General features: G+C 49.1%; 1 protein-coding gene across 4 annotated transcripts in view; it reads right to left on the bottom strand.

Moving 5' to 3' along the window:
• The window catches only part of SLC41A3 (solute carrier family 41 member 3), a 41,212-nt gene that overhangs the window by 3,746 nt on the left and 24,484 nt on the right, over positions 1-12,982 (bottom strand). For all 4 annotated transcript variants that reach the window (XR_015714793.1, XM_016197306.2, XM_016197305.2 and 1 more), the window contains 6 exons: positions 12,503-12,647; positions 10,127-10,273; positions 8,108-8,252; positions 6,874-6,953; positions 5,063-5,197; positions 823-971 (listed from right to left, as the gene is read on the bottom strand). Coding sequence is in view for 3 of the 4 variants with exons in the window: in XM_016197306.2 (XP_016052792.2) it covers positions 823-971; positions 5,063-5,197; positions 6,874-6,953; positions 8,108-8,252; positions 10,127-10,273; positions 12,503-12,647 (801 nt within the window). In the remaining variant the exon portion in view is untranslated. The remainder of the gene's footprint in view (positions 1-822; positions 972-5,062; positions 5,198-6,873; positions 6,954-8,107; positions 8,253-10,126; positions 10,274-12,502; positions 12,648-12,982) is intronic.

Here is a 12,982-nt window from a genome sequence, read left to right on the forward strand (position 1 = left end):
GTCTCAGGGCTTCCCAGTCCCTTGTTGCAGGCTGACCCCAGTTCCTTTCCTGCTGTTGCTCAGGACAGTTTCTCAGACTGCCCAGCCTATCCCTTAGGGTCCGGGACATGCTGAGATTGCAAATACCATAACTCAAGCATATTTGAGAAGTCTAGTTCCTTAGAATTGCCCACAGTTCCCACAGTAATCCCTGCAGAGGCCGCAGGCCCACCAGGACATCAGCCAGCGACAGTCTTGGCAGGCAGTCCGCTGTGTCCTACTCTGAGGCAGGCACCAGCTTAATGTCTTTCATGTCCTTATCACCATTTAGCTCTTACTAAAGTCCACGCATGCCTTTTAGCAACACCCCACGGGGGGCTGGTCCCTGCGCACCCCCTTTCTGCAATAAGTGATGCACACAGCCCAGTTCATCATCTGGACCTGTTCGTCAGCTTGCTCCACGGCAACACGCTGCATTCTCAGGACGGCCGCTCTGACGCCCTGGTGAAGAGTGCGCAGTGAGCTGTACGCTGCGTGGGCTGTGCCTTGGGAAGGGTGGAGTAATGAGTGTGCTGTGTGGAGCCGGGTCTATGCAGTGCGCCATGTGGAGTATGCTACGGGGAGGGTGCAGTATGGAGTATCCAGGGGGGAGTGGCCTCTGGGTCTGGATCACACCCTTGGGCTTGAATGAGTTAACTGGACTCCTGGAAGATGGGGATTGTGCCTTGCATGTCCAGGAACCCCCAACTCCGCCTCCTCGGCATCTCTCCCAGGACAGGGAGCGAAGCTTGCTGGCTGCCTCAGCACTGAACGCTGCTTTGCTGCTGCTACAGTCGCCCTTACCTGGATCAGGCCTGCCAGCAGATAGAATACCACAAAGGTCTTGCTGTTTGGGACCGAATGGCCTTCCACCAGGTAGATAACATAGAAGAAAATCAGATGGCCCGGAATCACCAGAAAGAGCAGAACTCGGGCTGACATGGAATTAATTTCTGGAAGAAACAGAACCAAGGAAGTTGTGTGACCTGCCTGGCACCAGAGGCCACCTTGGCACGTGAGAGTCTCTAGTGAGGCATCCACATTCGTTCAGCCACTTCCTGAAGGTGCCAAAGGGTAGTTCGCACAGCCCCGGTGGACTAGTGGGGACTATAGTCCCTTCCCTCCTGGAACTGACATTTTAGAGAAGAGAGAAAAACTGGAATAGAATAGCAGAAATGAACAGGAAAGGGCATTTCAAACTGTGACGTGTATTGGAAAGAAAGTCAGGGTAATGTGGCAGAGAATGACGTGTCTGTTCGTGGGAATGAGCTGCTGGAGACTGGAAGCTCTCTCAAGGAGATGACATTCAGGCTGAGATCTGAGTCTGGGGGAAAGACCCTGGCTAGAGGAAAGGGAATGTGCAAGGGGCTTAAGGTGGAGAGAGCTGGGGAGTGTCAAAAAACAAAGGCTCAGCATGAGGCACCGGTGATTGTTAGTGAGGTGATTGTTAGTGATCCGGAGGGTGGGGCACTCATTGCTGAGGTCTGAGTGATCCCCACTCTCTTCAGGACCCAGTACTCTATGAGTCTGAAACTCTGCAAGAAATGTGACTTACCCTGCCTATCTCTTTAAAACTGTAATACGTGAATATGATGGACTACTCGAAAACAAAGAGTTTCAATGAAATGTCAGTCTCCATTTGCTTCTGAGTTAATATAACGTAATTTATCAACTTAACATGGAAAAGGAAGAAAAATCATATGTAGCTTAGAAACTGAAAAGTATACTATAAAATAATATGTAGAAAGAGAATGGAAACATGCAAAAGCAACAAAATCTACTCATGATGAAAAATTAGACAAGGTTAGATTCTTTTTTAAAAAAAGCTCTAAAGAAGGAGGCATAATAATTATTATTGGAAGGTGACATAAAAGCTCAAGACAGCTACATAAAGAATTCAGTAAAATATTTTATGTGCTGCTATAGACTGTTTCCCCCCAAATGTATGTTATAACCTAACCCACAGTGTGATGCTATATGGAGGTGGGGCCTTTGTGAGGTGATTAGGTCATGAGGGTGGAATCCTCATGACTAGGATTCGTGCCCTTATAAAAGAGACCTCAGTGAGCTCCTCACCCCTCCCACCACATGAGGACACAGTGAGGTGACAGCTGTCTATGAACCAGGAAGCAGGCCCTTACCAGACATAGATCTGCTAGTGCTTTGATCTTGGACTTCCAGCCGCCAGAACTATGAAAAACATATTTCTGTTGTTTATATGCCATCCAGGCTATGTTTTTGTTAGAGCAGCCTAAACTAAGACAGGTACATAAATAATATAGAAAGTAAATGCTTTTTCTATATACAAATGATAGGTCAGAAAATATAATGGGACTTCTACTTCTAGACAAGATGGGGTAGACATATTTATTACTATTCCCCTCACTAAATACAACAAAAAACCCTGTACATTATATATAAAACAAATATAAGAAGATTCTGAAAGGGGGAGGAAAAAGGTAAGCTGGCTAGGGACCAACATGGTGGTGAGTTCCCCGAGTTGGGGTTTTTTCTGGCCTCATATATCCCAGATTGGGTGCTAGAGAATTCAGTAACCCTGAAATGCCAAAGGGTACTGACCAAAAAAGACTCAACAAAAATTTGCTTCTTTAGCCAAAGGCTCAAAAAAGGGGCAGCCTAGCAAAACAGAGAACTTTAGATAATAACCGCTCTATTCTAGCCAAACACCACAGGAAAAATAGCAGCCCCACCTTGATCAGCAAAGGCCAAGTGAGGAGCCTGGACTTCTCCCTCACCCAGGTGGAATGTGGAATTCACCCCTTTTTGACTGATATGGTATAAGAGAAGGCTGTGTGGAAATTAAGTGGTACTCTGTCTAGTGGTAATGAGGACCCTAACCCCCCCCCCCACGCACACACTGTATCAGTGAAGGCCATGTGGGGAGCAATAACAAGGCACCCCTCTCCCTCCCAGCAAGAGTGGTGTCTGAGGAACATGGACTCTTACCCTACCCACTGTAACGAGGTGTTCCTTTTCCCCTAGGGTGTCAGTGGAAAAAGAGGGGAATCTGGACTTCTACCCCCACCTGGCAGTAGGGAAGCAGTGCATTCCCTTCCCCCTAGTGGTGCAGTGTCAGAGGAGGCTAGCTAAACCTGAAGACTTTAATAAGATCCAGAGTTTTATAACACAATACTCCAAATGTCTGGGACTCAATCTAAAGATCACTCATTATAGCACGAAAAATCTCAACTTAATGAGAAAAGACAACCAGCAGACACTGAGATGACAAATGGTAGAATTATGTGAAAGAGATTTTAATGAATCCATTTTTAAATGTTTCAACCAGCAATTACAAAACACTTGAAACAAATGATAAAAACAGAAAATCTCAGGAAAGAAGTAGAAGGTAACAAAACAGAACCATATGAAAATTTTAGAACTGAAAAAATACAATAGCCAAAAAACCCCAAAAAACTAAATGAATGAATCAAAAGCAGAGTAAAGGGGACAGAGGAAAGAATGAGTGAACTTGATTAAAAAAAAAAACTAAAGAAATTAGCCAATCTAAATAACAGAGAGTAACATATATTGAGGTGAAAATTAAAAAGAGCTCAGGGACTTGTGGGACTACAACAAAAAATTAAACATTCGCATCATCATAACACCAGAAGGAAAGGAGAAAGGGAGGGGTGCTGAAAAAGTATTCGAAGAAATAATGGCTTAAAATTTCCCAAATTTGGCAAAAGATAAATCTATGTATCCAGGGAGCTGAGTGAACTCCAAGTAGGACAACTCCAAAGAAATCAACACCAATGCACGTCATAATCCTAAATCTAAAAAGAAAGTCTTGAAATAAGACAGAAATGACACCTTATGTATACAGCAAAAATGTATCTAATTCAAATTACGCCAATTTCTCATCAGAAAACATTAAGGTCAGGAGGAAGTGGCACATTTTTCAAGTGTTGAACTTGAAAACCCCAAAATTCATATCCAGTGAAAGTATCCTCCAGGAATGTGCCAGCAGACCTACCCCAATAGAATGGCTGAAGGTAGTTCTTGAAATAGGAAGGAAATGATAGTCCTGGCTGGTGGCTCCGTGGTTAGAGCGCTGGCCCACAGACTGAAGTGTCTCCAGTTCGATTCCCAGTCAAGGGCACATGCCTGGGTTGCAGGTTCCCTCCCCAACCCTGGTTGGGGCTCGTGAGGGAGGCAATCAGTCGATGTGTCTCTCTCACATTGATGTTTCTCTCTCTCTCTCCCTCCACCCGTCCTTCCCTCCCTTCCACTCCTCTCAAAATCAATGGAAAAAGTACCACTGAGTGAGAATTAAAAACAGAAAATGTAATAGAAGATCCAGTGGTTCTCAGAATAGAATCCAGTCTCCTTTCTCAAGCTTCAAGGCCCTATGTGATCAGTTCCTTCCTATCTGAGGCCTCAGTTTCCTTCATTCTCTCCTTTGCTCTTTCTGCACAGCTCTCACTGGCCTTTCAGTCCTTCAGACTTGCCAAGCTCCTTCCTGCCTCTGGGCCTTTGCTCAGGCTGTCCCCTCTGCCTCAAATGCTCCTCCTGCTCCAGTGTGCCTCCTCCCCAACTAAGCCATGCTCATCCTCACAGAGGAACTTTCTAACCCCACATCTGAGTGTCCCATGCAATTCTTTTTCATTGTACCCTGTACTTTTTGACTTTTACAATATATCACAATTTGTAATTATGACAATATGTAATTATGTAAATATGTAATTATCACAATATGTAATTTGTTCATTTTTTGGTGTGTTTATCTGTTCTTCTAGACCATGTATACCATGGAGGGCAAGAAAGAGTTTTCTCTGTCATCACTGTAACCTGACACCTAGTATCTGGGTAGACATTCAATAATATTTGACTGACTGAATCAATCAACTAAGGGCAGGGTTGGGGAGTCAGGTGCCTGGGAGAACGAGCTGTGTCTTGAAGATAATCTGTACTAAGGTCGGCACTGGCCTTAGACATCACTGCTACAAATACCAGGTTCCAATGACATTAATTTTTACTTGTTTAAAGAAATGGCCTCATGGCCTCTGAAAGGCATCAGACCCACCTGAGGTGCAGAAAGTGGAGCATGGGTTAGGCCAGAATTTTTTCATCCAAATGGGTAGGACCCCAGGTGTGCTCCACATGTGCAGGTAGGTAGAGATCCGGCTGGTCTGAATGGCTACCAGATTGCCACCAACACCTGTGAGAAGAAAAAGAATCTGGTTTCCCCTTGTTTATGCCAGTCTCTGAGTTCTATCCCTTATGTTAAGTTCACTTTCTCCAGGAAGTCATCCAGTTCAGCACGTGATCTCTTTTTCTTCCCTCCCACTTGACCACAGATCTTGTTGAGCACCAAACAAGGGTGGCCTGGACTTCATGAGTGAGGTATCAGGATAGTAACTGTATCACTCTGACAGCTCTTAAGGTGAAGGAAGTGTTGCAAAGTAGGTCCTCAATACAGTCTCTTTCCTCAGCTCCACAGAGAACATTCTCTCACTGGATCAGATGTGTCCCAGTGATCTCCAGGGGCAAAGACCAACTGCCTCGGGCTTCCAGAAGATGCAAAAAAAATGGTCTGTGGGCAGAGGATGGCTACAGATCTATCTTGCCTGGCCCACACATGATTAAAAAAATAAAATATCTCAAGTTAATTGGCTGTATTTACAAATTAGGCCTTTAATCCAGATTCCCAGCTTCTCCTAACAAGTCATCTCAGTCAACTCTAGACCTTAGTTCCTACCAGTCAGCAAGTGGCCAGAGCTGAACAGGCACTACTCCCTTCACACCAGGAACACGTGCCCTGTTCCTCATCACTCCTTTCTGCCTTGCTATTGTCTTACCTGCTTAACTCATTCAAATTGCTTGCTTGGCCCCTATAGGTATCTGAGTTGGTGCCATCCAAGGATATCTTTCCAAGCTTATGGCCATCTGGGCCTCACTTAGCTGTTGTTGTACTAACTCACAATGGCCAGCCCTTTTGCTGGGAATAGACCCTAAGGGACTCCGTTGAGGTGCAGACCTACTGTGTGGCCCATTGACATTCAAGGAACACAGGCCTGAGTTCCCACGGAAATGTGTGTGTTGGGGGGAGACTGGCCCAAGGACCTCTGAAGGCTGTTTCTTAAGTCCCAGAAAGCCAGAGCCTAGGCACCAAGAAAATTGTTCAGTAAGTTATGTTTGGTTCCTCCCCTGACCATTGGTCCCATTTCTTTATCAGAAACCAGACACATACCAAGCTTTGGTTAAAAGAGGGGTCCTCACATAAATGCCCACAGGGTCTAAGCCTAGAAGGTGAATCAGTGAAGGGTTGGGTAAAAGACAACAGGGAATGGAGGGGATTGAGGCAAACCGTACAACACAGGTCCTGTCTCAGTGGCAGCTGATTCCCGCCCTACCCCGTGTAAACCCCGTATTGTTACAGCCTTGCTTTTTGAGAAGACAGAAATCCAGATTTTTATGTGTAATGTCTGAGTTTTAAATGTCACCAGTGAATCTAAGTTAAAATAAAAGAAAAACCATGAGAGGCCAACACTCTAGTTCTGAAGGCCACATTCATTCTTCAGGTGCCAGAGAATCCTGGGTTAAATTCTGTGTGCCTTCAAAGCATGGAATTTAGTTACCTCTGTGGGAAAGCTCAGGTCTCAGTGGCACCTATGAGGAGCAGGGTGTGATCTGGTGGAGCAATGGGCATGGCTTCCACCCTGACATCTCCTTCTATCTGTAGTCTCAGTAGCTTCTGCCCGCTGAGCTTGCTGACTGCCTCTGAGGGCCTGGGGCCAGACCTCTGACATCACTGCTGCTCAGGTCCCACCACTCGGGCCTACAGGGGTCAACCTAGCCCAGGGCCCCCAGGTGATGGGGATTGCCAATACCTACCACATATGATGGGAGTAAATATGGCCATGCCTTTGTACTGCTCTTTAGAAATGGTTTTGTTCAAGATGAGCCCTCCGAAACTGGGGAGAGAGCAGAGGGCAGTTAAATGACTAGAGTTTACACCTGTAAGTGGCTTTGCAAACTGCCTTGTCAGGCTGTCTTTTCAGCTTAGCAGACACTCTCCTTACCCCTATACAAGATATCCGTTGGAGCCAGGCTTGTCTCCACAGTGTCCTCTGCACCTCCCACACGCATTTTCACCTCTTGTCTAGTCTTAGCTTTCTAGAAGGCCCTTCAGATAATGTCAGCCCACTAATAACAAACAAGACACTACTCTCCGAGGCCTCTTAGCTAGCTGGGCCCTGTCTTGTGACAGCCCCTGAACTGCAACTGAGCTGTTCCTTCGCAGAAAACGAACCTGCAGGAGTGCCATCTCCTGTTCCTTGTTCTTGGAAGACACTGCAGCAAGACCTTGCTCCCAGTGGCCCCTGTAGTTTAGCAAAGGCTGCCCCACCCTGAGAGCCCTGAAGAAATAAGATCAATTTGTATAAGGAATCCAGAAGCAAAGGTACCTACACCATAACCTCTCTTCTCTGAGAGTCAAAGTTAGGAAAGCACATCAGAAAAAACTGGGGTGGCCCCTGTCAGGGTCTGCTAGTGGAAAGGGCGCTTGAGAACAAGACTGGAGGGTAGAAGACCTGGGCTCAGCTGAAGGACTAATCCCTCAGCCCCTCTAGGTCCCACCAGCAGCCACACTGTGGAAATGGTGTTTGCAGAGCCATGGCTTTGAGGCCAGGAGAGGGACTCCCTGCAGCTTAAGCAGGGGTCCAGGGCAGTGAGAGCTGTGGCACCAGGGGGACCGGAGACGCGAAATCCCACAGCGCCAAGACGGAGCAGGGAGCCATGGCCCCAGTGCGCTCATCTGATGTCTCCAGGTTCAGCTCTTCCCTGCTCTCTGGTGCTCTGGCAAATGCAAACAGGACGGCCTCTCAGAAGAACCAAGTCTAGGGTTCTTGGTAAGAAAACCAGAGGTAAAGAGTCAAGAGGTATGACTCAACCAGCCCTGGAAATTAGTGAAGGAGCCCACAGCTGCGGTTCACTCCAGCCATGGCCACAGGCAGTGAGCCTCACCCTCCTCGGGGGTTCCTTGGCTCTCAGGCCACTCCCCTGAACACAAAGCCAGGGGATGGCACGGGGAGGGAGAGAGGGGGCAGAGGCCCTCACTCATGCTCACCTGCTAATCACCATTGCTAGGATGATTGGGAACCACCCGAACTTTAGGATCTTCATGATGGGTGGGTTCTGCTTTGCAATGAGGACCCACACCGGGGTCAGGGCCATGAAGCCGATGCAGACCAAGGGAGTCAGAAACCGACTGTCTGGGGAGAGAAAGAAGAAAAAAGGGGGATGCTTACAGCCACTGGCCAGGGCCAGAGTACACAGCGTGGCCTGGGGGCTGTGGCCTGGGTTGTTGAGGCAAGAGGTGGGATGGGCACTAAAGGCTCTAGAGGTCTGAGGAGACACTTCTCTCCTCATCAGTTTCTGGTGGATTGTCCTACCATACCTTCCAGAGAACTTTCTCCATTCTGTTAAACAACTGGAGAAGCGCCTCTTGGTCCTCAGGTCCTGCCACCTTCCCTTTCACTTCTCTGGTTTTGCTATTTTCCTGCCATAAGTACCCTCCTCTGCCTCCTCCCACCCAGTGAGCTCTAAGCAAGTATCAAACACTTGGGAGACAGCAGCCTATATGGGTACCTACTTGTAGGGCATTTCTGCAATAGTCCAATTTTTCTAGAACTCTTCAGAAGCCTCGGCAGAGGTCCCACCTCATATTCTCCCTGTCCCGTAGTGAATACTTCCTTTCCCCTGCACGAGGCTTGTCTTCCTGACAACACTGGCCAGTGTGACAGTCAATGGCTCACACCTTTGTCAGTGAAGCTTTATCTGATATGTGCCAGGCCCAGTGCACCCAAGAAAAATTCACAGTCTAATTGGAGAGATGGACAATCCAACAATGATTTAACATCTAATAAGTCGTGTGTTAAAACACACTATTTCAGTAGGGGTACAGCAGGGGTGAAGAGGAAGGGTCTGGGGATACCTGTGACTTATACACAAATCTTATTTTAAATTTAATTTAAATTAAAATTAAATTTAATTTTAATAAAATTAGGTCATCTTAGTATTAACTCTTCATTACCACTTACATGAACTTTGAGAATCTCACAAATCATTCAATATTGTTGGTGGCAGGCAGTTCCCAGGGTAGCCAGTCCCAGAGCCGAGAGAGAAAGGGTCCCACCGTCTGCACCTCTAAATCAGAAGTGTTTTATTGCCCTGCTTCAGTTGCCAACATGTAAACACGGGTTGGTATCTCAGCTCCTTGGGCCCATGTTCCCAGGGGCAGTGATAAACTGGCGCTCCGCTGCGCTGCTCCTTTACCTGGGGCACCCCCCACCAGCCGTCACCACGTGCCCCTGGGCTCCCCACTGTCTGCATCACCATCCACTCCGTTCGCTTATGCTACTTGCCCCCAAGCATCCGGGGTCCTCACCGTGCTCGGAATCGACGCTTCCTAGATGCGAACAGTTGTGTACGGTCATCTTAGCGAGACTGTACCGGGTGGAAAGTAAAAAAGGGGACATTCGGAAGGGAGTGTTCAGCTGTGGAAGCCCAGACGGGGAGAGCCTTCTGTCCACGTGCCCAGAGCACGAGCAAACTCTGTGTGTCCAGGGCAGGCCTGGGGAGACCCCTGGCGGGGTGAGGGCCTGTCACAAGATGTGTGTCCTCCCTCGGCTGCTGAGCAGGCCGCCCTCTGAGAGGCCCTGGCTTCCCCTGCCTCGCACCTCCAGGGAGAGCAGCTGCTGCCCGCTGCTGGAACATTCCTCCTCGGGGGTCACTTCTTGCGCAGTTTACATGTGCCCAGGGTGAACTGCCTTCCCCAAGGAGGCACCGTCACCTGTGCGAATGTGCTAAAGTGGCCAGACCAGCTCAGGACGCCCCCAGCCTCCCGGCATACCCTGGTCGTGTCTTGAACTGAGCAGTGCACCCCGCCTAACACGGCTGATGAGCTTGCTGGAGAACATCTGGACATGTTCAGTGACTTCAGGCTTTGCCTCCATAAAAGGAGGACTCTACTCCACGACAGACCTCGTAGGTTCCCTCCTGTGGTGCCCGATTTGAATGTGGCAGGCTGGGTGCAAACATCCCCACTCAGCCTTGCCGGTGGGACCCTCCTCTTTGGCCCCCCTACCTTTGTGTTTATAGAAGAAGCTGCTAATGAAAGCCAGAATGGACAATGTGATAAGGTCTCCCAGGCTGGCTGCAATGGGCGTGGCGATGTTGTCTGGGTTCACCCCAAGCTTTCGAGCACCAATCACGACACAGACCATCAGCAGTCCTGCAGAGAGGAGAGAGGAGGGAGAGGAGACTCAAGGCTCGGGAATCGACTGACCCCAAGGAGACTCAGCAGCACAGGACGAGACGGGGGGTCAGGTTGCTGCTCAGGAAATCCCCTCTATCAGCACAGCCTAGACTAAAGCCAGGCCACCTGAGAAGGCTGGGAGTGCTGGACTCTGCTTTCTGACTTTCTGGCTTGACGCTAGGGCCACCACTGAATGGAGCCAGCATGTGGCCTCTGAGTGCGAGGCTGATGGGTTTTAGGGCGCAGCACTGCAGACCTGTTCTGCAGCTGGAGATGTGAGAGGTACCTTTTAGTGGCCACCCCATCTCACCAGGTCCTACTTTCTGTCCTGACTCTGTTCTGAGATGACTGTCACAGGTGGACTTCTAGCTTCCATCAGCTCCTTAGGACCTAAGCCAACAGCATCTCATGTGGGTCTTTAAGAAGACACTTTGTATCTTGGCTATTGGTGTCTTAACACTTTACCCAGTATTCTGTAGCTCTGAAAATAGTTAGAATTATCACCTTAATGTTGTCTTAAAGCTGGGTTGACCCCAAACTTTCAAGCCACAGTTTGTGCCCTATTTTGTGACCAGGTCATAGCTACTTTATCTCTTTTGAAATATCAGTTCTAAGTGAATACGAATTTGCATGGCTAAGCTGGTGGTCTGGTGACAATCCCACAGGTACTATTTATAGAGACATCATCCATCTGAGAGCACTTATTAACAACCACCACTGCCTCCTGACTTTACGGCACAGTCATGTCGTGGTCACACTGTGAGACACCGGCAACATTTCTGACCTTTCACACATCTTTGGATGATCCCAATTATGTCCATGCAGCTGAGCTTCACTGCATCTCTGGGCCTCAGTTTTCTCATCTGTAAAATGGGGAGCTGTAGCGTTCTGTACAAGGCCCCACAGTAACAGGGCTGGCCTTCTGAATCACTGGAATGAGTTGTTTCCAGAAAAGACTCCGTGCCACATACACACAGGCATATAATGCACAAAAGGACGAGAGAACAAAGTCCATTCACTCAGCAAACACTTGGGAGCTGCTTATATGCCTGGGCCTGTTCTAAATAACCATCGGGCTCTGTATTCACACTTAAATGCTTGTTGGGTTGAGGGACAGTATACAAGGACGTGAACAAGCATTTGAAGTAAATAAATAGGAGTAAAAACAAAACACGCCTGTGAACAGGGCTACTCCAGAGAGCTGATCCAAGAAGGCCTCAGAAAGGAGGAGGCACTGACGCTTAATTGGAATTATCTGCATGCTCCCATATTGATGTCTCACTCTGAACTAGAATATACACGTCACAGAACAGGGTCCCTGTGCATTTTGCTCACGAGTGTACCCTCAGCACCACAGCAGTGCCTGGCTCGCAGCAGACACTCAGTAAATACTGAGTAATAATGAATGGGTGACACTCTATCGTAATTGCACAGCCAACTGGTTCTCCCCTGACATGCATGAGCTCCAAGGACAGGGTTATGTCTGCCACTGCCTCCTGCCTTCTGCAGACACGCAGGAAGACCTGCCGTGTGGCGGGCAGTGTGATAGGAGCAGCAGATGGAAAAACAGGAGACGGGGCCTTCCGCTCTGAGGAGCTGACATTGTAGCTGGAAGGGGAGACAGAAAATGAACAGAGAAACAAGGTAATTTCAGATTTTCCCAACTGTTCTAGAAGGAACCGGCATGGTACAGTAGAGCGTGGTGGCACTGGGGAAGGCGAGAAGGGAGAACAGTGCTTGTGACGGGGTAGTCAGAAAACGCCTCTCCGAAGAGATGAAATTTAAGCTAAAAACCGAGCCTTGCTCCCCACCATGACTGCAGACGGCAGAGCCCGCCAGAGGCCCACACGCAAGCCATGCTCAAGAAACGGCTAAGGGCTGAGTGTCTGAATAAGTGAATGCGTGGACAGGTGAATGTGTCTATGGAGCACAGGCAGTTCTTTAAACAAGCAGAGGGAAGGTAAGTTAGCAGCCCCCCGCACACACCCCCTACCCGGGAGGGGGCTCACTGCCCTCTCCACCTGCCGCAAGGTGGTCACGGCCTGGCAGGCTCTTCCCCATTCCCTGGAAGGCCGCCCAAGGCTCCACTGTAACTGCTCTGTTTCTCGGAACTGAAAGCACAGCGAGCCGAGAGTGGAGCCCTGAGAAGTGGAGCACGGCGGCCTGCCAGGAGGAGGAGGGGGCCGGGGTTGGGGCGCAGCTCACCTAGAGCGAAGGCCGCGAGGAAGGCGGTGATGACGCTGCTGGCGCACAGCAACTCCACCTTTGAAAAGTCTAACTCGCCCCTAGACGCCGCTCCCAGCAGCAGGGCAACCACAGCAGCCAGGAGCCCCACGACCGTGGCCTGCACCTGTCGGGCAGAAACCAGAAACGTGAGGAAGGGCCCTCTGGCTGCCGATGCTCCTCCTTGCTCCTCACTCCACCTCCTCTCTGACCTGGAGAGGTCAGGGAAACAAAGGCGACCGCCCTCCTTCACCCCAGTGCCCTGGAAACTCCTGCTCTGCCCTCTGCTTCTTGTTCTGGGCCATCTTCCATCACGGAACCTAGTTCTTCATCTACTCGGCCCGTGGTCAAGGGCCACCAGGGTCACAGTCCCTCTCTCACTGCTCTGGGCAAGTGTTTATACCTCCATCAGCACAGACCACGGACCTCCCCTCACGGAGACGCTCCCTGATCTGCAGCTAC

Source organism: Miniopterus natalensis, chromosome 7 (assembly GCF_054644295.1).
Source record: "Miniopterus natalensis isolate mMinNat1 chromosome 7, mMinNat1.hap1, whole genome shotgun sequence".
NCBI classification, from domain to species: Eukaryota; Metazoa; Chordata; class Mammalia; order Chiroptera; family Miniopteridae; genus Miniopterus; species Miniopterus natalensis.